General features: G+C 42.4%; 1 protein-coding gene and 1 long non-coding RNA gene across 6 annotated transcripts in view; one reads left to right on the top strand and one right to left on the bottom strand.

Annotated features, from left to right (window-relative positions):
* Window positions 1–1,881: 1,881 nt before the first annotated feature.
* On the bottom strand, window positions 1,882–10,901 carry LOC132817838 (uncharacterized). Its single transcript, XR_009644925.1, has 3 exons — window positions 10,827–10,901; window positions 9,530–9,648; window positions 1,882–1,934 (listed from the first exon to the last, which is right to left on the bottom strand). It is a non-coding gene; the product is annotated as an uncharacterized LOC132817838 (long non-coding RNA).
* Window positions 10,902–11,001: 100 nt separating this feature from the next.
* The window catches only part of actn1 (actinin, alpha 1), a 219,544-nt gene continuing 206,346 nt past the window's right edge, over window positions 11,002–24,199 (top strand). For all 5 annotated transcript variants that reach the window (XM_060828843.1, XM_060828840.1, XM_060828842.1 and 2 more), the window contains exon 1: window positions 11,002–11,237. In XM_060828843.1, the coding sequence (XP_060684826.1) occupies window positions 11,127–11,237 (111 nt within the window). In that variant the 5' untranslated portion in view covers window positions 11,002–11,126. The remainder of the gene's footprint in view (window positions 11,238–24,199) is intronic.

Here is a 24,199-nt window from a genome sequence, read left to right as displayed (position 1 = left end):
TCTTGGAAGAGCAGAGTCTGATTAGAACAAGTCAACATGGATTTAGTAAGGGGAGGTCATGTCTGACAAACCTGTTGGAATTCTTTGAAGAGGTAACAAGTAGGTTAGACCAGGGAAACCCAGTGGATGTGGTCTATCTAGACTTCCAAAAGGCCTTTGATAAGGTGCCACACGGGAGGCTGCTGAGCAAGGTGAGGGCCCATGGTGTTCGAGGTGAGCTACTGGTATGGATTGAGGATTGGCTGTCTGACAGAAGGCAGAGAGTTGGGATAAAAGGTTCTTTTTCGGAATGGCAGCCAGTGACAAGCGGTGTCCCGCAGGGTTCAGTGTTGGGGCCGCAGCTGTTCACATTATATATTAATGATCTGAATGAAGGGACTGGGGGCATTCTAGCGAAGTTTGCCAATGATACAAAGTCAGGTGGACAGGCAGGTAGTACTGAGGAAGTGGGGAGTCTGCAGAAGGATCTAGACAGTTTAGGAGAGTGGTCCAGGAAATGGCTGATCGAATTCAACTTGAGCAAATGCGAGGTCTTGCACTTTGGAAAAAAGAATAAAAGCATAGACTACTTTCTAAATGGTGAGAAAATTCGTAAAGCCAAAGTACAAAGGGATCTGGGAGTGCTAGTCAAGGATTCTCTAAAGGTAAACATGCAGGTTGAGTCCGTGATTAAGAAAGTGAATGCAATGTTGTCATTTAAATCAAGAGGGTTGGAATATAAAAGCACTGTTGTGCTACTGAGACTTTATAAAGCTCTGGTTAGGCCCCATTTGGAGTACTGTGTCCAGTTTTGGTCCCCACACCTCAGGAAGGACATACTGGCACTGGAGCGTGTCCAGCGGAGATTCACACAGATGATTCCTGGAATGGTTGGTCTAACATACAAGGAACAGCTGAGGATCCTGGGATTGTATTCATTGGAGTTTAGAAGCTTAAGGGGAGATTTAATAGAAACTTACAAGATAATACATGGCTTGGAAAGGGTGGACGCTAGGAAATTGTTTCCTTTAGGTGAGGAGACTAGGACCCATAGACACAGCCTTAGAATTAGAGGGGGTCGATTCAGAACAGAAATGTGGAGACATTTCTTCAGCCAGAGAATGGTGGGCCTGTGGAATTCATTGCCGCAGAGTGCAGTGGAGGCCGGGACGCTAAATGTCTTCAAGGTAGAGATTGATAAATTCTTGATGTCACAAGGAATTAAGGGCTACGGGGAGAATGCTGGTAGTGGAGTTGAAATGCCCATCAGCCATGATTGAATGGTGGACTGGACTCGATGGGCTGAATGGCCTTACTTCCACCCCTATGTCTTATGGTCTTATGATATCACTAAGTGATATATATTAATCTGGTGTCAAATCGACATGAATAAGATTGAGAATAGGCAAGTTTGCATTTGGTCGTAGTTAGTAAGGTGACCAGTGATTGGATATTATCACTGTGCCGATGCCTTTTCACTCAATATAAAACAAAATGCAGAAAATACTCAGCAGGTCTTGCAACTGTGGAGAGTGAAATTGAGTCAATGTTTCAAGTCCACGCTTCTTCATCAAAATATGATCCTCCTTTGCGACTCCAGAGTGTTAACATTGCCCCAGGTTTATGCCAGTCTTTACATAATTACATGAGCAGTATTTTAGATGATTTTACAGTGAAATCACATCCAGTTTTAGTGTAAAGTGTCTCTTTAACTCGAATGAACTTTCATGCCTAAGGGAACGGCTGTTATACAGAGCTGACTGCTAACCTTACTGTTCTCTTTTTGCATTCTTCCTTTTCTCCAAAGCATCAGTGTAGTACAATTTCATACATAAGTTGAAAAGGAATCTTAACTACATGAAATCTATTTGAAGTATCAGACTTTCTGTGTAGACAGTATTACTTGCCACGGGGAAGACTATTTCCATCCCATTTGTGACTCTTCGGTTTTCCATCTGCAATGAGTTAGAAAACAGACTTGTGGGAATACGTTGCAGATTTATTTTACACAAAACAATACTGGGTTTTGTTTAATAACATATTAGAAACCTACAGAAGAACTTAAAAAATAATGCCAGGAATAATACATCCAGACCTTCCAGCCTACTGAGCCACTCAATCGTATCTGAGCTGCAACCTTCACTTCATTTCCCATCTCATTCCCACATCACTAGGTTTCCTTAATTCTCAAACATCTATCAATGTAAATCTCGGATGCATTTTTGACTGAGGACCTATATACTTTGTTGTAGAGAACGCCAAAGATTCACAATAGATTTTGGGAAAACATTTCTCCTCATCTTACACAAAACCATTTTATAGTAAGAGCATTAGAGGTTGAGGTTTATAAAATCATGAAGGACATAGATAACGTGAATAACAAAGGTCTTTTCCCTAGAGTGGGAGACTTCAAAACAATGGGCATATTTTATGATGAGAGGAAAAATATTTTAAAAGGATATAAGGGGAAATTCTTTACAGAGAGAATGGTTCTTATGTGAAATGAATTGGCAGAGAAAGTAGTGGATGCAGGTGCAGTTACAGCATTTAAAAATATTTGGATAAGTAGATGAATAGGAAAGGTTTGGAGGGATATGGGCCAAGCGCAGACAGGTGGGGCCAGTTTGGTGTGGGAACATGATCATCTTGGATTGAAGGGCCTGTTTCCATGCTGTATGCTATGACTATTTCAGTCTTAAATGGCCAACCCCTTATGCTGAGATTATGCCCCAGTGTTCTAGACTCTAGAGTTGAGGGAAAACAATTGCTCAGCATCTATCTGGTCAGGCCACCTCATTCATTTACAAGTTCAACCTTTCATCCTTCTAAACTCCAGAGAATATAAACCTGTTCTACTTATTCTCTCCTCGTAAACCCTCTCATCTTTGGAATCAATTTAACAAACCCTTCATTGTAACCTCTTCAAGGCATCCTTCCTGAAGTCAGTAGATCAAAACTGCAGTGATCTCAGGAAATGCCTCTTTAATTGCAATAAATCTCACTGTTATATTCCAACTCTTTGAACCATTTGCTTTATTAATTACTTACTATACCTGAATGTTAACTTCCTGTGGTTCACAGACAAACTCACCCAAACCCTTTGAGATACCAAGATTAACTTAATTTTCAACCTTGCAAAAAATATTTTACTTTTCTATTCTTCACAAAGTGGATAGTTTCGCGTTTCCCTTCACTACAACATTTTTTGTCTAACCATTTAACTAGCCTATATCCCTTTGTGTACATCTTACAGGTGTCATTCTTACTTAGCTTTGTATCTTTAGCAAGCCTGGGTACATTATTCTCAGCTCCCTTGTCTAAATAATTGATACTGATTATTGATTATAAATAATTTATATATAAATCAATATATGTGTTAATTATAAACAACTGAGGCTCAAGCATTAATCCCTTTGGATACAGCTTACCGACCCAAAAATTACTTATTTATTCCTATTTACTGTTTTCTGTCTGTCAACCGATACGCAATTCATTACACTGTTGCCTTCAATCATATGAAGCCTAATCTTATTTAACAACTTTACATGTTGCATCTTCTTGAAGTACTATGTACTTGCTTTTTCATTTGCCCATTTTGTCTAAAGGTTATGCAATTCTAATAGAAATGAGAATGTGCAGTTTCCATATTGGTGACTGATCTATACTGCTGGTGGGTGGCAAGTTGCAAATCAGCTCCCTTTGCATAGGCCAGAGGAGAGATATTTAATTTTCCCCATCTCTCTCTCCTTACTCTTCCTTGTAGCAGTAACATGCTTCTCTATTTTCTTTTTAACCCTCTTCCTCTTCATCAATTTAGCTTTTTGCAATAGTCTCATCACTTCTCACACTTTCTAGATCCTAACCTTGAGGTTGAAGATGCTTTTAGTATTATTCATGGAAAAAGAAGATAGGGCCTAGGCTGATACTTTTAACATTGAGGTAGCACAACACTCTCAGAGGTGCTGTCTTTTGCATGTAAATGCTAAGCACATTATTCTCCTTCCACAGACACTCTCTCCAGGTCTGGTGACCAGCTGAGGGTTCACTCAATCCAATGTCAAATGTGTTAAAGGTTAGACCAATCAGAACAGATCAGGGTCAAGATCTGAGGGTAGATCATCAAACTGAGATACTGGTTAGTGATTGCTGTCATATTTCTCCTGAAACTGATAACAATCTTGGGAGTTTGCACATGTGCAGAATTACATGGAAATCCATAAGTTGGGTCGACCAACATATCCTCTCAGGTGGACAAAGCATCATCGAGTCGTACGGCATGGAAACAGAGACATGATATAGCTACATTATTTCAGATGAGCTCAGGGAAGCTAAATATTTATCCAGAATGAACATTGATAAAACTGGTCATGGTCAACATTTCTATTTGTGGGAGTTTGCCATGGACAAAATGGCTGCTTGCTGTATTTCCTCCAATGACACTAATCACAACAGCTTGGTGTCTCAGTGGCTCAGTAGTTAGCACTGCTGCCTCACAGTGCCAGGGACCTGGTTTGATTCCACCCTTGTGTGGCTGTGTGGAGATTGCACATTCGCCCAGTGTCTGTGTGGGTTTCCTCTGGGTGCTCTGGTTTCCTCCCACAATCCAAAGTCAGATGTGTTGGCCATACTAAATTGCTGGAGGATGGGTGGATTGACAAATGCAGGGTTACAGGGATGGTGTGAGTCTAGGTGGTTTGTTCTTCAGAGTGTTGGTGTAGCCTCAATGTGCCAAGTGACCTGCTTTTGCATTGTGTGGATTCTTTAGAAATATTTAAATGACTAGAAAGTACCTTGGGGTTTCCTAACATCATGAAATGTGCAAAATATATGCAAGATTACTTTTCTTTTCCTTTTCTTCAGTGCCCACAAAAAAAAGCCTAAGGTGACTGGATTTTTTCAAAGTCTCCATATTAACTTGTTAGCGTTGTGGGAGTCTGTGTTAGTCTGAATAGTTTCTTCACAATTCAACTTTTTTTTCCCCCTTGCTCCAAAAATTTTACTTGTCTGAGATTTTCAAACCTTTCCCCTCCCCCAGTCCTTCCAACCTCAGACTGAATTAGTCTTTTATATCCTTCAGAAGACTTATTGGGACTTTAGGGATTTTAAATATTCCCCCTCTTTTAAAACAAAAGGGAATCTCATCAGCCTGCAACTTGAAATAAAATGCAACAAGATATGCTTGGGAGAGGAATATGTTGGCTTTTAAAACTTAAATGCTTTAATAGTATGAAGGAAAAATAGAATTTAACTCAGACTGGATCATTTTGTCAGTTGTTAAACAGAGCTCAGAATCAAAAATGTGTAAAATTCTTCTTGATTGATTATATTTGTTAAGGTAGCTCAGGTGGTGGAAATCCACCTTAAAACTGGCCTCACACAATGCATTTTAGTTTTCTTCCCAATAAGGAACTGAATTAATTCAGAAACTAAGATAATCTGAAGCTGCCTTGTTCTATACATGGCATTGAAAATATCTGGGGGATGGGAGAATTCACTAGTTTGTAGCTAGAGTCAGGTTCAAACTGGCCATAATGATGTAAATCATTTGTGCTCTGATTAACTGAGAGTAGCTTTTTTTTAACATTTAGATTCACAATTGAGGGTGGCATTTTGTGCCTGACATTACTTGGGACTTGAATGGGGAGGAAATCACAGAAACTTACAAGATGCTATCCCTAATGCAAGAGTAAGACTATAGAGAATGCTCCCCCAGAGCAGTAAGCTTTGTGGATGTTCTTTATGGAGACTAAACAATTAAGCATCCCATGCAGAATTGCCACCCAAAGAATGTAGCATTGAAAAGGACTTATACTTCTTGGAACACTGACAGCACTCTCACTGACAGCACTGTGTGGGATGGCTTGGTCAGCGAGAGGTTGGAAATTGATGGCGTAGTGATTGTAACGAGGTCAGCCAGATGGACCTCATAGAAAAGGAGTTCCCTGACTGGGCTGTTAACCTGCTCCAATCAGGGAGCCCTGGCTGACAGATATAAACAGGAGAGTCGGGGGAAAAAATAAGCACTACCGCAGTTAGGCAGTAGTGTGGGGGTAATGTAAAAAAAAAAGATAAACAGAAGATTGTTCTGTTCACTCTGAGAGCTGGCTCTTGAGGGAGCTGGACCAGTGTCAAGGACTGTCCTTTTTTGTATCAGAGGAGGAGACTAACTGTGAGCTAGCTGACCCACAGCCAGTGTACTGGAAGGAGGAGGAAGAAGGAGAAAAAAGAAAAAAAAAACAGGAGAGTCAGAGGTTCTGTTCACTCTGATTGCTGGCTCTGAGGGAACTGGATTAGTGTCATGGATTCTCCACATATGAATAAAAGGTGACTTGGTGATGGAATATTGGCTTGTGTGGGGTTATTTCAGAAGGTGATTAGTTTGGAGATGGAGAAAGCTCTTGTGCTCTCTGAAGGAGGTGGTCAGTTAAATGTCCGTCATGTTTGGTTAAAACGAAAGTACAAATTCAGCAACTTGTGGAGTTCACACACGTGCAGAATCATGTGAAAATTGGAGCTTCTTGATTGTGATTCTATGCTTCTCCAGAAAATTTATTGCTTTTATATTTTTAATCTCACTTTAAAACCTTAGAAAATTTAAACGTTGTTATAGTCTGAGGATTAAGGCTAAACAATCATAATCTGAGAATGATGGTTTAGGAGAGATGTTAGGAAGTACATAAAAGGTAATAGAGATTTGGAACAAATTGCAGTGGATGAACATTCAGTTGTTAATTTTAAACCTGAGATGGATAAATTTTTGTTTAACAAAAATGAACAAATATGGGCCAAGGGCCCATGGAGTTGGGCTACAGATTTTCCTTGATGTAATTGAATGGTGAAACAGGTTTCAGGGGCTGGATGGCCTATTGTGGTTCACATGTTCTTAATTATATATGAATGTATCATTAGTTGCAGAGGAGATGAGCAATTCTACTAGGGTCAAAGGTTGTGGATCACATTTAGGACATGCATACTTGAATTCCTGGAAGGCAGGCACTGTATACCTCTCAGCTCCTTAGACTCCAGAACAGATATCCTTTGAAGAATGCAATGTGGAGCTTTGAAGAAACAAGTCTCCCCAAGCTCCTCCTCAACTTTACGTTGACAGACATCACTGACCCAGTGCTCCCCAACTCGCAGTAATACCAGTCCCCACCCACCAAATTTCATGCCCATGTCTTGGTCATAGGCTATACTCTTATAAGTCCTAACTCTCTGCCTTTTTTTTGACTGCATCTTCTGGTGTTACATCTTCTGGGAGAAATTGGAATGGAGTTGCATTGAAAATTGGCAGTATAGTGATGATACCAGGCTGTCACTGATGGTGAGATGGGCTGGCATTGAGACTGGGCAAAAGTATTTTCCATTGAGCACTAATTGTCAATGATGAAAACTGTAAGTTGCCGTAGTTCCATAGGCTGCTCTCTCATTTAATCTGAGGGTCACCACACCTCCAGCAAGTTTGAGAGATTAGGGCCTTTATGCTGTCCTCAGCTGGGGCAGGAATTAAACTTGCTCTGTTGGTGTCATACTGTATCGCAAACTAGCCAACTGAGCTGACTGACTCCTGGCTATTGGAGAACCATTATCACCAGCATTAAATATTAAACTGATCCTACTGTCACCTACATGACATATGTCCTTCATCTTGTCAACAGGTACACTAAGAGTTGAGAGAGAAAACAATGCAGTGCTCAGAGATGGAGTATCAGTCTGAGGAAGTAGTGTTGCATGGATCATGCATACCCTTCGCCATTGTAGATGTATTCACTTCGATAGGTGCCCCACCACAAATAAATAGAGCAGCACATTGTGAGGAGGACATGAAGGCACAGATAGCACTGGAGACATGATCATGCTCAAGGCCAGCCAAGCAAGTGCAGGGCAATACACCTGGAGGATTTGTGGAGAAAATGTGTGGCCATCTGTCAAAAACTCCAGGGTCATGTGAACCTGGGAACTGATGAGTAGTGCACTTCTGTAATATGAGCTGTAATAGTACAGGTGTTTTTTTTTTCTTTTGCCCATGGTCATTTCCACAGGTAGAGGTCTTGTGGTACACTGTGTGCATTATCTCAACCCAACCTCAGGACTTGTTGGCAAAGCTGGTGAGTTCATAGCACGGCCAAATCCAACCTGAAAACTTTTCCAACACAATGGCAGGCTGTGGGAGTGGGAGAGGTTCTTGGTCAAACATGATGAAAGAATATTGGAGCCTCGACCATCACTCATCATTGCTCCATGTATGTAAAAGTGCATATTGCTACAGCAGCGGGTGATCTCTAACCTACCAGCCTATTGTCTCCGTTCGAACCTCAAGGGAAAGGCACACACTCCAGGCCAATGAATAGATGCAGGCACATAACAATGGCTCTGGATATGACAAATTTGAAAAAACATTTATCAGGTAGTCACCTTAATGGCTGAGCACTGCATTCAAATGTCCTTCACATTTTGTTAAAAGGAAAATGTTAATCCACGAACTTGTACAGTCCACTAGTGTGCAGAATCACGTGGTAATCATGTTTTTGTCTGTGATTCTATGCGTCTCCACAGGGTGCGCTGCTGAGCTACTGTCTAAATTGTATCAATGAAAATCTCTTATTCTTAAAGTATTAATCTCACTGTAAAACACTTGAAAAAAGTTACAACAGGTTGATGAGGTCTATCAGGGATTTAATGATTACTACCAAATTGTCTCACAAGCCAGAAAGACATTTTATATTAATGGAATTTCAAATGGCTCCGTTATAATAAACTGTTTGTTTAAAAATATTGGAATTTATCTATTGTGATCGTCTGTCTGAAAAAAATGTAAACTGTGCTGTCTATAAGAATGCTGCTTTGTGATTGGCCATCTCCCCTGTTGGTTGCGTTCATTGCTATTGGACATGTGCCACCTTTAAAAATGCTCTTTGGCAGGAAGTTTGGGTCAGGTATCTCTGCAGACTCAGCTTCCTTCGAGCATTACTGGACGAAAAAAAAATTAAAGGCAACAAACTCTTCTTTCTCTGCCAATGCTGACTGATTCAAAAGTTGTGGGGAAAAAAAACACACCAGCGTTTCAATAGCGTTCTTCAGCAGAACTGGCAGTTCAGCCCCGTTCACATTGAGTCCTGCACCACGGGGACCGGGTATATGTTACTCACTCTGCCCAGGCACGCAGTCCCAGTCAAGTGGGGAGGATGGAAACACGGAATTTACTGTAAGGATGAAATAGCATGTTGAGTCCTGTTAAACTTTACAGTCTGTAACTACTGGATTTTTTTTTAACGAGTGTTATATAAATCTAGATGCGCTCGGTTATAAATGATGCAGAACTGCCGGAGTCCCTGCCCCTACACATACCGACAGCAGCAGGAGTGAAGTCATAAATTGCACAGCAGCTTATGCTTTTGGGCCCTGTCTCAGTCAATGGGTTTGCTCAAAGTTTACCTCCAGCCCCTTTTAAAACAACTTTTCCCTTATATGGTTAGCGAGATTTCTGAGCCTGTCACCCTGATACAGTGGAGGAGGCGGGATTGTGTGTGTGTGTGTGTGAAGAGATTACCTTAGATGGCGAACAAAGTCCTGCCTGAGGGTATGTCGGATGCTGTTCCTCCGTCCTGCCCCTGCATATTTTCAGGCAACTTTAGATGCCATCGAAAAAGGGAGACGCTTGCCAGCAATCTGTGGAATGCAAAGCGCTCAATGTCAGAGTAAACGCGGCGAGGAAGAGGTAAAATAAAAGACACACAATGTTGGATCTAATTCGGGATGTTTACTCCATGAGCAAAGAATCTCTGATTCTGGGAAACACGACAGGATTATTTCACCCACTGAAATCAGCTTTCTTTTAAAAAAAATAAAGAAATACGCCAGCCCTGTTTTATGCACAGTATGAGGGACGTGGCGAGGCTAGAGAGAGACAGAGAGAAAGCGAGATGAAGTGTTATAGCTGAGTTACTGTGCTGCAGGAGTGCGACAGTCCACTAGAGGCGCTTTCTGGGTGAAATTTACAAACACGGATCATGACTGCACTAGACCCCCCCCAGCAGCGGCTGTCAAGGCAGGGACAGTTGAGGTCGCTTCTCGCCCGTCAGAACCCATTCCAGCCTCGACCTCAGTGCAATGTGAAACCTCAGAATTATACTTGGGGCAAAGCTCAGAGAACACTGGAGAAACTCAGCAGGTCTGGCTGCCACTGTGGGGAGAGAGAGAGAGAGATCAGAATTAACGTTTCCAGTTTCACAACTCCTGTTCCGGGGTAGACTGGTCCTGTTGGCTCTGTCACTCCCTTGTACAGATGCTGCCAGACCTGCCGAGTTTCTCCAGTACTTTGTGCTGGGCTATCAGATTTGCAGCACACACAGGATTTCGCTCTTTATTCCACTTGGATAAAGCAGGCGGCTCCTCTGCAACACGCTCTCTCTTCCGCTGGTCCTGTGTCAGTGTGGCATGACCTTAGAAGGTGATGCTGATGTGACTGGGATTGGAGGGCGTGGGATCATCGTTAAAATTACTAGCTCGCCAAAGAATTCTGACCCGGGAATAAATCTGAATTAAGGCGACGGGGATATATCTTGTTCGGATGCACTGTGTATCTGATTGGTTTGTAGTATTGTCACAGTATATCCTTCCACCCTGATTCTGACAATAACGATACAATTTATTGCCCTGAGTGAAATGTTGCATTCACACTGGAGGGGAGTCTCACTGGTTAACGCCTTTGCAGGCTATCGCCGCCTGAAACGGGTTTCCAACAACAACAACAACAAAAAGGGGACAGGAAAGCTCGGAAACTAGCGAGCGCCTAATTCACTGCATTGCTAACTTGACAGCGCGACAAGCGTCTCTCGCTGGCTCACACGGCACAAGTGACATGTCCAGACCGACCCCCCGGCCAGCAGCATGGCCCCAAAGCCCTCGGCGGGAGGGAGAGAGGGCGGGCAGAGCCGGGTCTTTGAGTGGCAGCTCCCTTCATCAATCCGAGTGCGGGTTGACAGCGAATGGGAGCGGCAGGAGGGAGGTGGGATTTCCGCCCCACACACACACACACAGGCACTGAGAGAGAGAGAGCTGCTGGGTTCAGCTTGTCTGTGTTACATTGTAACCCTGAGCTGTGCTAGCGACACCTCACAGGGAGAGTACACAGACGCACACACACCATGGATCATTACGATGCGAACCACTCGCAGGGCGATGACTATATGCAGCCGGAGGATGACTGGGACCGAGACCTCTTGTTAGACCCAGCCTGGGAGAAACAGCAGAGAAAGGCAAGTGCTTGTTGTATTGCTGAGCAGCCGGCTCGAACCACTTAGAGGATCAAAGCATTATCTCCCTCGCTGGCTTTCCAGTTCCGGAGACCTTACAAGTGATCCACTATATCCGAGGGATTATAGGCACAGTCACAACACCCCACCTTAGTGTGTTTTTGTAAGTGAGGTGAGAGTGTAATCAGTGGTCGGTGCTGTCTCTTTTATTTTAAAAAAATCCTTCGTTGTCGAAAATCTGATTCAGATTTAGTGTGGGTGTGTTTGTCAGTGTGGAGATGAGAGAGGAATCCTTTCTTGAAGCCGGGCTTGGCTTCAATGAGCTGCAGTGTTGAAGTTCTGAGTGCAACAGATGGTTTTTACTGGGTGACTGACTCCGTGTCCATTCCACGACGTAGCGCCCAGTATCTTTCCGGCTTTGTGAAAGTGTCAAAACGAGGGATTTTTCCCTTTAATCCCAAAGAGGGGGGAGGAAAAATAACTGATAAACAGTCCAGCTTTTTACTGCACCCTTCCCTAGCACACAGAGGGATGATAGGTGCTTTGACCTGGGTGTAGTCCTGGTGTTTTACAACAGGTAGCCTCCATGTTTAACACACAGTTAGATGCATCCTCTGGTGAGTTTATCAGCTTTCGGAGTATTGTGGCACACCTGAGGCCGGTACTTCAAAGCGAATGGCGATCAGATAGTCTGAGATGAGCTCCATGAATTGATTTTTCGGTTTCCGTTTCTCCTTCAGGGTAAACACTTTTTTTTTTCTCTGTTGGATATTTGAAGGAGAATTTTCCAGCGATCTGGTTTCGGCACTAGCGACTGGGTGTTTCTGAGGTTTAGTGAGATTGCAAGGTGACAGGGGCTTACTCTACTGGGCAGTCTTGCCGGATCTGTCTCTGTCTCTGTCTCTCTCTTTCTCTCCACCTGGTATTCCTGGACATGGGAGAATCAACCCCCAGCAGCCTGTTTGTGTCAGAGCCCAGGCACAAGCCAACATGAGGTCAATCTTCAAGTCACGCTGGGGGGTGGGGGGGTTCTTGTGAGTTCTGGTTTTTGGTACCATTTGTTGTTTGTTTGAAGTGAAGTTTCTCCAGTGCCACACCTTTTTTTGTGAAAGGTACTTAAAACTGAAAAAGATTGACCAATCTCTTGTTTTGGGAGATTTGGAAAGTTTTGGAACTGGACAATGGTTAATCCTTGAATTTATTGCTTAGATTCTGTTGATTTGAACTGAAACATACAGTTCTCGCAACACTTTCTCAATTGCAGACCACTGTTTGATCTAGGTCCGTTGTTGGCACATACTGGTGTAAATAGGGAAATTTAGGTGCTACCAACCATTTTTGATGAGTTTTCAACAAACCACGCTGAAAAGAATTTTCGAGTTGATAAGAGGTTTGGGAAGGATAAGGGTTGGGTTTATACTGTGGAGTCATGTCCAAAAATGGTAACAGTCATGCTTTCTCTGCAATGTTTGATTTGTCTTGGCCAGAGGTTTCATGCATTAGGTCATTTTTCTGCGTTAGGTATATATCATTTTAAATGTCTGCATTTCGTTTTGCATACCAAACAAGTGACATTGTTGTACTTTAGTTTTCCTTCAGATTAGCATGTGACTGTCGTGAATCCTCTTGTCATTGTTAGAGTGAAGGTGACTGTGGCTTTTCACTTAATCTCCTGCTCTCCTCTTGTTTATCAGTTCAAAGGAATGAACTAAGAAGTTCAGCTTTTTAAGAAAATGTTTGTTTGCTCCTATTGTAAATGTTGGGAGACCAGAACACAGCTATAGAGTGCAGTAGGAATCAGACTAATAATTAGTGTCAGAGAGACTGTACCTAGCACACTGTCAGAGGCCTTGTAGGAAAAGTTTTACTCCTTTCCGTCCCCCTTCATTAGGGAAATGTTGGACAGAGACTTCCTTATTTCCAAAGAAGGGACAGACATGTGAAGGACATGTATGTCCTGCAATTCTGAATACCAGATCTAGCTATTTTATTAAAGGATCCAGGTCTGATTCCTGTCTTGGTGTATTTTTGTCATGTTAGTGATATTCCTTGCTCTTATCGAGCACAGTTGTGCTGCCTTTAAGGGTGCAGCAGCTTTATTACATTGTTCTGAAACTCAGAGTGGTGTGTTGTTTCATTTGAAATGAAACCATTGGCTTTTGATGCGGGTGTTCCCACTTGTCTGATCAAAGGTTATCTCCTACTTATTACAGCATTTCATGTATTGTGATTTTTGGTGGCTACAAGCTGGTACTTTTTTTTGAGTCTTCATGGCTTAGTCATGTAGTATTTCGATCTGCCACCTACCCAGCACAAACATTGATCCCTGATCTTTGTAGGGAAATCAGGTTCTTTTATGGAATTCTGAAAAGCCAACTTCAAGGACAGGACAGGGCAGGATTATCCTTTGTGTGTAAAAATTGAAAGCTGTTCTTTGCAAACTGAAAAGACTTGGGTGGTTTATCTTTGTGACAAAGTATGTAAATATATTCTCCAATATAAATTACAGTTTTATAGCTTTTGAGTCTTCTATGTTTTGATAGACGACAATGACAATACCTTTCGAATGTTAATACTCTTATTGTTGTTCTACAAAACTACCTGACCACAAAATAAACCAACCCAGAATGTAATAGAGATGTACAGCATGGAAACAGACCTTTCAGTCCAACTTATCCATGCTGACCAGATATCCTAACTAAATCTAGTCCCATTTACCAGCATTTGGCCCATATCCCTCTAAACCTTTCCTATTCATGTTCCCATCCTAATGCTTTTTAAATGTTGTAATTGTACCAGTCCCCACCAACTCCACGAGGTAAAAACAATGACTGCAGATGCTGGAAACCAGATTCTGGATCAGTGGTGCTGGAAGAGCACAGCAGTTCAGGCAGCATCCAAAGTGCAGCGAAATCGACGTTTCGGGCAAAAGCCCTTCGTCAGGAATTCCTGATGAAGGGCTTTTGCCCGAAACATTGATTTCGCTGCACTTTGGATGCTGCCTGAACTGCTGTGCTCTTCCAGCACCACTGATCCAGAATCCACCAACTCCACTGGCATTCCATACACACACCACTCTCTGCGTGAAAAAATGCCCCTCTGTTACCTTTTTTTAAAAATCTTTTTACTTCTCTCCTTAAACCTGTGCCCTCAAATTCTAGACCCCCACCTCCCCTGGAAAAGACCTTGGCTATTCACCCTATCCATGTCCCCTTAAGATTTTATAAACCTCTACAGGGTCACCCCTCAGCCTCTGACAGTGCAGAGAAAACAGTCCCAACCTATTTAGCCTCTCCTTATAGCTCAAATCCTCCAAACCAAAATGTCACACTAACCACCTTCTATCGAGAGATTGTACTGTGTTTATACTAAGTGTGAGAAAGCTGGTTTTTGAAGATTTGAGTTTACATTACAAGGCTGTACACATCATACAGCTGATGTAAAGTTTCTCTGTTCAGTAGGTAAAACGAATTGCCAAAACGGTTGACTTTTTGTCATTTGTGAAAACACAGATGTAACAGGTTTTTAAAGCAAATTCGAATGGAACCAGGTATGGATGCAGATTGAGGGTGAACATTATGGAAAGTCCATGTTAAAGTGAAAGGCAGGAAGATTAATAACAAAAGGGATGAAAGGCAGCAGGAGGTGCTGATGGGGAAAGTTCTTTCTACTTGTACCATCATCTATTTTGTCACTTAATGTCTCTCGCCTTGCCACCTATATGTACATTTCCCATCAGTTCTCTCCCTGTTCCCTGTCTTTGTACTTGCTTAAAACTAGAATCATAGAATCCCTTCATTGTGGAAGTATCTAAATTGAGAAATCTCATTTTTATCTTGGAAACCCCAATAACTTTTAATTTAGACATTTTTTTCGCGATGGTTTTTCAGCTGACAAAATTGTCATCAACTCCAATCTTTGGCGATGGTGCGTATCTTTTATCTAAGTCTCTGGTATCTAAACACGATCAAATATACATCCCACAATTCACTGCAAAACAATTTACAAAGTAGTGAGGGCCTCAAACACGCACATCAAGTCTACACCGAACCTCTGAAGAGCATCCCACCCAGATGCACTCCCCTACCCTATCTCTGCGTTTCCTATGGCCAACCCACTTGGCCTGCACATCCCGAGACACTATGGGTAACTTAACATGGTTGATCCACCTAACCTGCACATCTTTGGACTGTGGGAGGAAACCGGAGCACCTGGAGGGAACACACACAGATGTGAGGAGAATGCGCAAACTCCACAATGACAGGCGACCAAGGCTGGAATTGAACCCGGGTCCTTGTGCTGGGAGGCAGCAGTGCTATCTACCAAACCACTCTGCCACACTGGTTAAACTAGTTAAGCTGTTTCTCAATTCTGCTGAAATATCACCCACCTGAAATGAAAATGCTGTTTTTCTTCCTCCTGCATGCTGTCTGACCAGCTTAGTATTTTTAGCAATCAAAATGAAGGCAGAGAAACTGAGAAACTCGACAAGTCTTGCAGCATCTGAGGAGAGAGAGCGACACAGTGTTAATACTTTGAATATGGGATGACTTCAGAACTGAACAAGTTGCCTCAATACTGAAAAAGTGTCATCCTGGACTCGCTGTTAGTTCGTTCTCTTTTCCAAGATGCTGCCAGACCTGCTGAGTTTTTCCAGCATTTCTGTGTTTGATTCAGATTTCCAGCATCCAGTGTAGTTTCCCTTTATTATAATATTTCCAGCCTTTTGTGTTTTCCATTCAGACCCCCAGCATCTGCAGCATTTTGCTTTTATATTCTCTGGCCCATATCGGACTGACATAAGATTGCGTACCATTTTTGTTCATTCAGTTTTTGTCAGTATTGAAGGGACGCTTAACGCTCACATGTAGAGTGAATAACTGTGGACAATGGAAATCTAAAATCAAAAACAAAAAATATTATGGAAATACTCAGCAGGTCTCTCAGGAATCTGACAAGCGAAGTCTATACTTCAGGTCAATAACTTTTCCCAGTACTAATGAGAATTTATCATCTTCAAAATGAAAAGCTTTAATTTGAAAATGTTTTGATTTTAAAAGCGTTTCTGCTGCTGTGCGTGTTTGAGGCCCTCACTACTTTGTAAATTGTTTTGCAGTGAATTGTGGGATGTATATTTGATCGTGTTTAGATACCAGAGACTTAGATAAAAGATACGCACCATCGCCAAAGATTGGAGTTGATGACAATTTTGTCAGCTGAAAAACCATCGCGAAAAAAATGTCTAAATTAAAAGTTATTGGGGTTTCCAAGATAAAAATGAGATTTCTCAATTTAGATACTTGTAAACTTGCCATGACACACTGGTAGAAGGCATATTTAATTCAAACACATGCGTTGAATTTATTTATTTATCAATAGATACGTTAAGATTACAACAGATCTTACTCAGGACAATCATGTTTTTTACCTTGTTATTTTTTCCCAGTAAGAGGTAAAGGTAAATTCACCATAGTCTTAATGGACCATTAGGCTGCTCTCTGAGGGCGATGACTGATGGTGGTTTAACCTGAATGTCACCACACCTTGGGTGAGGGGAGAGGTTGAGAAGGAGAGTCCTTCGTAGTAACTTCAGCAGGTGCAAGAACTGAACCCAAGCTTTTGGCATCGCTCTCATTGCAACTGAACTAACTGATCCTTTAGTTTGCTAGTAATCTTTTAAACAAATCAAATTGGGGTAACGAAAAGTTCTTTTTTACAGGTTGATTCTTTTGATTAAAATCTTCAGCTCGCACATTCAGAATAATTTACTGTTTCATCTATCTTAGACACAATATTGGTTGTATTTATAAAACCAGTTCCTTGAACTAAAGGTATTACATTCTATGACCATGGCCTGATTTTTACACTCAATGAGTTTCAATTAGAGCAAAATGGAGTTTTTCGTTTGAACTTTGTAGGTTCAAATGATTATTTTAATGTTAGCTTTTTATCCCCACAATAAAGACGGGCTCTTGGCTTTCTTGACTTAATGTGTTTGAGGCTGTTTTCAGTTGGATAATTTTCTTAGCTGCAAACAAGATATTCAAGAGTCACAGGTTGCAGCTACTAAATCTTCTCTCACTCTCCTTCCTCCTCTCCCTCTCACTCTCCTTCCTTTTCTCTCCCTCTCCCTCTCCCTCTCCCTCCCCCTCTCTCTCTCTCTCTCTCTCTCTCTCTCTCTCTCTCTCTCTCTCTCTCCCCCTCTCTCTCTCTTTCTCTTCCCCCCCATCTCTCTCTGTTCTCCCTCTCCCTCTCTTTCACCCATCTCTCTCTCTCTCTCTCTCTCACTCTCTTTCTTTCTCTCTCTCTCTCTCACTCTCTCTCTCACTCTCTCTCTCACTCTCTCTCTCACTCTCTCTCTCTCTCACTCTCTCTCTCACTCTCTCTCTCACTCTCTCTCTCACTCTCTCTCTCACTCTCTCTCTCACTCTCTCTCTCTCTCACTCTCTCTCTCTCTCACTCTCTCTCTCACTCTCTCTCTCTCTTTCTCCCCTCTCCCCCCCCCCCCCCCCCCCCCGTCTTTATCTTCCTGCCGCTCCCACCTAGATCTTTGAAGCCAGACCTTGGTGCTCTACTAAATGTGCTACAGGATTCTGTTTGTTTTCTAAAAATTTTTGTCCGTAAAGGAAACTCATCCATTCATTCAAAACGTTAATCTTGGATTGAGATTTCTGCTTTCTTTTGGTGAAAATATAAGTCCATTCAATTGAGTGATACCTATACATTGATGTTTTTCTCCCTCTCCATTCAAGGTATGTGCATTCAGACTTGTCATCATGCTGTTTATATAAGACTTTGAATAATGCTGTTTACAATGTCCAACTGTGTGGCTTTATTTGAGTGAACTCTATTACCGTAACACATGAAACTGGAACACTTTTCATTTTTTTAAATTGTTGGCTCAATACTACTAATAATCCTCCAAAAGGTGAAAAAAAGCAGCATTATCCTAGAGGCCCTGAAAGCATCATCTAGTTGAATGTATAATTTGTTGATTATAAACGTACGTTGTAAATCTGTGCCTGGAAACACTGTGTGCTAGCAACAGTGTTGCTATGCAGCTTCTGGTTTTGATATCTTTAGTCAGGAGAAGGTCACAGCAATGTTTACAGGATTGTTGGTGTGCCAATCATGGCTCTGTGCTGCAATCACTTTGTCTAGCATCCACGTTCAGGTCATCAGTGACATTTCAGTTCAACGTTTTAGATCACTTCATGCGTGCTCTGTCTTGTGTGAAACCTGCACTATCTACATTGCAAAATGAAGGAGTAAAATGTTGGGACTTCTGTTGTGGAAAGTGGAAACGGGTTAATGTTGCACCAGTTCCTCTCTGGCCAATGTGCCATCAGACTTTCCCAGTTTTAGAGTCCGAATCATATGCCACGGAAACAGTCCAACTCCTCCATGCTGACCAGGTTTCCTAAACTGAACTAGTCCTATTTGCCTGTGTTTGGTCCATATCTCTCTAAACATTTCTTAATCACTTCTTGTTCAAATGTCTTTTAAATGTTATAATTGAGCCCACCTCTACCATTTGCTCTGGCAGGTCATTCTATACAGGTGCCACCCTCTGTTTGGAAAATGTTGCCCCTCTGGTCCGTTTTAAACCTTTTCCCCCTCACCTAGAACCTATGCCCTCTGGTTTTGGACTCCCAGACCCTGGGGAAAAGACCATACCTATTTACCCTATCCATGCCCCTCATGATTTTATAAACCTCTATAACGTCACCCCTCAGCCTCTGATGCTCCTGTTTTTTAAAAAAAAAGGTCCAGCTTATTCGGCCTCTTAGATTATTAGATTACTTACAGTGTGGAAACAGGCCCTTTGGCCCAACAAGTCCACACCGACCCGCCGAAGCGCAACCCACCCATACCCCTACATATACCCCTTACCTAACACTACGGGCAATTTAGCATGGCCAATTCACCTGACCCGCACATCTTTGGACTGTGGGAGGAAACCAGAGCACCCGGAGGAAACCCACGCAGACACGGGGAGAACGTGCAAACTCCACACAGTCAGTCGCCTGAGGCTGGAATCGAACCCAGGTCCCTGGTGCTGTGAGGCAGCAGTGCTAACCACTGTGCCACCGTGCCGCCCTTAAACTCTTCTTATAACTCAAACCCTCCAATCCTGGTAAGTCTTTTCTACCTCTTTTCCCACCTTTACCAGAAGGTTATGGCTCCAGGCAGATTTGCCGATGCCAATCGCCTTCTACATTTCACCAAATTGGCTATTGGTCGTGCAGTGCTGTCTTCATCTGACAGCCAGTCAGCACTTTCTGATTAGCAATGGATACTCCAGCTAATTTCCTTTCCTTCCCCTACCATCCATTAGCCCATGGATGTTCAATCCAGAATGGATCTTGGAGCCTTTCTGCGCTGCGGGTTAGAGTGCTGCATGTATCTGTGGAGGGATTGCTGTCTTTTTGCTTTGATGTGTTTTTTAAAAATTAATTCTCCACATTTTCTACCTCAAAAACATGCTTCCATCACTGGCTCCAGGCTACATGCAGACTTTAGGGTGGAGCAGCTAATTGGATAGATTCAGATAACTTGGAATCTGTGCATTGTTGGAAGTGAGCATTTATCAACCATAGGCAAAATATTTAACTGCTTTTAAAATAAAACATTAACATTTAAGATAAAAGATTTCCTATTAAGTAAATACTTCAACTGATTTGGTGAAGAAGCTTTTCAAAGCATTGAAGAAGTAAGCAATGGTTGTAAAGGACAAAACTGTCTGTGTGGGAGTACTATGTAGTCACTCACATTTAATTTTTATTTTGCACACAGATATTGACAATATGCTGTTTCCACTTCAGTTTTCACAGTCTTTCCCAAAGGTGTTAGACAGTCTTATGGTGATTCATTGGTTAGCACTACTGCCTCACAACACCAGGGGCCCCAGTTTGATTCCATCCTGGGTTAACTGCCTGTGTGGAATTTGCATATTCTCCTCGTATTTGCATTGAGTTTCCTCAGGGTACTCTGGTTTCCTCCCACAGTCCAAAGCTGTGCAGGTTAGGTAGATTAGCCACAGGAAATGCAGTGTGACAGGGACAGGGTGATGGGGGGGGGGGTGGGTCTGGGTAGGCTGTTCTTCAAAGAGTTGGTTTGGGCTGAATGGCCTACTTCCACTCTGTAGGGATTCTATGATTCAATGACAGGGTATTGCCCCTGAAACGTTGGCTAACTTGCAATAGTTTTCCTAAACAGCTACCTGCATGCAAGGTGTTGTGACAACTGTCAGTCAACCAGACAGTGGAAAGCATCACTGAAAATAAGGCTGGAGATCACAGTGGGTCAGGCAGCATCCATGAAGAGAGAGCAATCTAAGAAAGTGTGATGAAGATTCAAAACGTTAACCCGCTTTCTCTCATGGATGCGGCCTGACCTGCTGTGATCTCCAGCATCTTTGTTTTCAGTTCAGATTTGACATCTACAGTAGTTTGCTCCTAAGAAAAACCATCACATCTGATGTGCAACAGTAAGGGTGGGTTGTTCCTTTAAACCAGGGGCACAGTGGACTATTGCAGCAGCTATGGTTGAGTCCAGGCTGGGATTAAACCAGTCTGTGTCACTGTTTGGTGGAATCTTAGTCTTTCCTGTTGGAAATCATGACCCGATCCCCGGAGGTGTACCCTACAGGTGCATGGCTGTCATTCCATCTGAGTGCAGTACTATTTGAGTGCTCCATCCATGATCAGTTGTGCACCTTTAGAATGAGATGAGAAACATCCCACCCATCTGTTTCTTTGACAGAATGAATCTGTTAAGTTGTGAAAAGAAAGAGCAGTATTTACCAATATCCCAATATTTACCACTCGACCAACAGCAAAAAGCAAACAAACTAGTTATTTAATTGTTAAGCTGTTTTGGGGGCTTTGTGGAGGTATTAGTTCCTGCAGTTTGTCTCTCTCTTGCAGCCTCCACTCTACAAATAATCAATTGATTGTGAAGCACTTTGGAATGTCCCTGGGCATTAAAACAGTCCCATAAATGTGATTTTTTTTTTCCTTTCGTTCTGCTACATCATACTGCGCAGATGATTCCTTGGATCTCTCATTTAATCACTGTGCGTTGTAAAGTAATTTAATTGGATAAAGTTTGAAAGTGTTCACACAAGACAGTTTGTCTTGGATCTTTGCTCAGCAAGCAAAAATCTTGCACAATTTTCCTGTCAAAGTTCCTTTTGTGCTGTTGCCAAGAATATAGAGTGATGCTGTAGGAATTTTCTGTCTGCTTCTTCATTACCTGAAGTGGTGGAAAATTGCAGCGGTTCCTTTTTTTAAAAAAAACACATCAACCCTTTGCTGTTAACAGCTTACCTATTCAAACTGGTGCTGGGGCAGTGCAGTGACACTGAACAACAGCTTGTTAACAACATCTGGTATTATGTTATGGGAATAGAGATGGATTGAGCCAAGGGTTTGGAAGGGAAATGAAAAGGGTGACTTGTTTAAGCAGCCTCCTGCCAAATTGCTCTGAAAGTTACTGATGGTGGTGTGGGAGAACTGCCACTTCACTCAACACCCTCTTGATTCTAGGCACCAGACCGGAGACAGAAACAATGTGGAATAAAAATACACTGAATATCTACCTGAATACCCCACCCTTTTTTAATGTGGAAACTTTCTACTTGAAGTACCAGTTGAGGGAGAGGGGTCTTTTCATTGTTCTTTCATGTGATATGGGTATTGACGACTCGGCCATCATTAATTGTCCCTTGATTTAAGTAGCTTGCTCAGGCCATTTTAAGGGGCATTTAAAGGTCAACCACTTTTTGCTGTGTGTTTGGAATCAGATGGAGGCCAAACTAGATAAGGATGACAGATTGATAAATGTGAAGTCATCCATTTTAGTCGGAATAGCAGTTAAAAAGGGCTACTACTTGAACGGTAAAAAATTGCAGCGTGCTGATTGCAGAGGGACCTGGGTGTCCTTGTGCATGAATTACAGCAGGTGCAACAGGTAATTAGGAAGGCAAATGGAACTTTGTCCTTCATTTGCTAAATGGTTTCAGTTTAAAAGCAGGGAGGTTATATTACAGCTGTATAGGATGCTGGGGAGGCCACACCTGGAATACTGTGTGCAGCTTGTGTCTCTTTACTTGAGAAAGGATGTATTGGCACTGGAGGGGGTACAGAGGAGGTTCACTATGCTGATTCCAGAGTTGAGAGGATTGGCTTATGAGAAGTGATTGAGCAGACTGGGACTATAGTCCTTTGAATTTAGAATGAAGGGCCATCTTATAGCGACATATAAAAGTATGGAGGAATGTGATAAGATTGAAGCAGGGAGATTGTTTCCACTGGCCGATGAAACTAGAACAAGAGGGTGTAGCTTCAAAATTGGGGGAGTGGATTTAGAACTAAATTGAGGAGGAACTTCTTCATCCAGATCTGTGGAATTCTCTGTGCAGTGAAGTAGTTGAGGCTTCCTCAATGTATATTTTTAAAGCTAAGATTTTTTTGAACAGTAAAGGAATTAAGGGTTATGATGAGAGGGTGGGCAAGTGGAACTGAAGCCACAAAAGGATCAGCAGTGATCTTACTGAATGATGGTGCAGGCTTGAAGGGCCAGAGAGCCTACTCCAACACTACATGGGACATACAGGAAGACAGCTAACGACCCGCATCCATGAACACCAACTAGCCACGAAACGACACGACCAGCTATCCTTAGTAGCCACACACGCAGATGACAAGCAACATGAATTCGACTGGGACAACACTACTATTACAGGGCAAGCCAAATAGAACAGCCAGGGAATTCCTAGAGGCATGGCACTCATCCACAGATTCTATCAACAAACACATCGACCTGGACCCAATATACCGACCACTGCAGCGGACAGCAAGAACTGACAACCGGAAGCGGCAGAGACAAACTACTATAAATGCCGGAGGAAACATCACAGAAGCGCTTCACAGGAGGCTCCCAAGCACTGAGGATGTCACCTAGACAGGGGACGAAACGTCTGCAACACAAATTCCCAGCTCGGTGAACAGAACTCCCAAACTTTGAAAAGCCTACTTCTGGCTCTTATGTTCTTATTTTCTTCCCTAAAGGACATTAATGACTAAATGGGTTTTACAACAATTGACAATGGTCGCCATAAGGCTAACTTTTTATTCCAAGATTTTAAAAAAATTAATATTTCAATTTCACCATCTGTCATGGTGCATTTTGAACTATGCCCCCACACAATTAATCTAGGGTTCTGAGTCACTAGTGCCTGGACTTGAAAAGGGTGGGGATGTTTTCTCAGGAAACAAACCCGTGATCCCAATCTGGTCTGTCCTATATGCAGTCTCCTCTTTATGTGGCTGATTCCGAAGCACCCTCTGAAATGGCCTTGCAAGAAACTAAGCTATGGTGAAAAGGCTGCAAGGGAATCAGGCTATACACACACAGGCACCCTCCCTCTAAGTTGGCATAGCTAGGTATTTGCATTCAGATAGCCCTGCCTGTTGTCCTCATGTGCCAAGCTGAATCTTCAAAAAAGAAATTATGCAGCATTATCAGGATGAAAGGGTAGGTTTAACTGGAACTCCTGAGCTTGGAGATGCATGGAAGGCTTTTTGAAGAGTTGAATGTTTTTAGGGCGATTCATTACTCCCCTGGTGATACAACTCTGCCTTCAGCTCACTTTCGTGGGAGACATTTCCTGAGGAAATATCTGTAGACTTGGAAAAAGTGATTGGGAAATTAGTAACTGTTTTAATCTTCAGCTGAGTGGTACAAAATGCTCTATCATTCCCTTGACTGCATATGGAATTGGTGATGATGAATATGACTTGTAAAGGATGAATAATGATTTTGTGACACTGAATGTCCCTTCTGTTTTGAGATTGAAAGTAAAAAGTCGGCAATTTCTCTGTTCTTTCTGGCCTCGCTGAGGTTTAACAGTGACTGGGAGGATGCATCTGGTTTAATATAATTTGCGTATCCCCTACGTT

The sequence above is a fragment of the Hemiscyllium ocellatum genome, chromosome 8 (genome assembly GCF_020745735.1).
Source record: "Hemiscyllium ocellatum isolate sHemOce1 chromosome 8, sHemOce1.pat.X.cur, whole genome shotgun sequence".
Classification (NCBI taxonomy): Eukaryota; Metazoa; Chordata; class Chondrichthyes; order Orectolobiformes; family Hemiscylliidae; genus Hemiscyllium; species Hemiscyllium ocellatum.
Note: the sequence above shows the minus strand (reverse complement) of the source record. Positions and strands in the feature narration are given on the sequence as shown.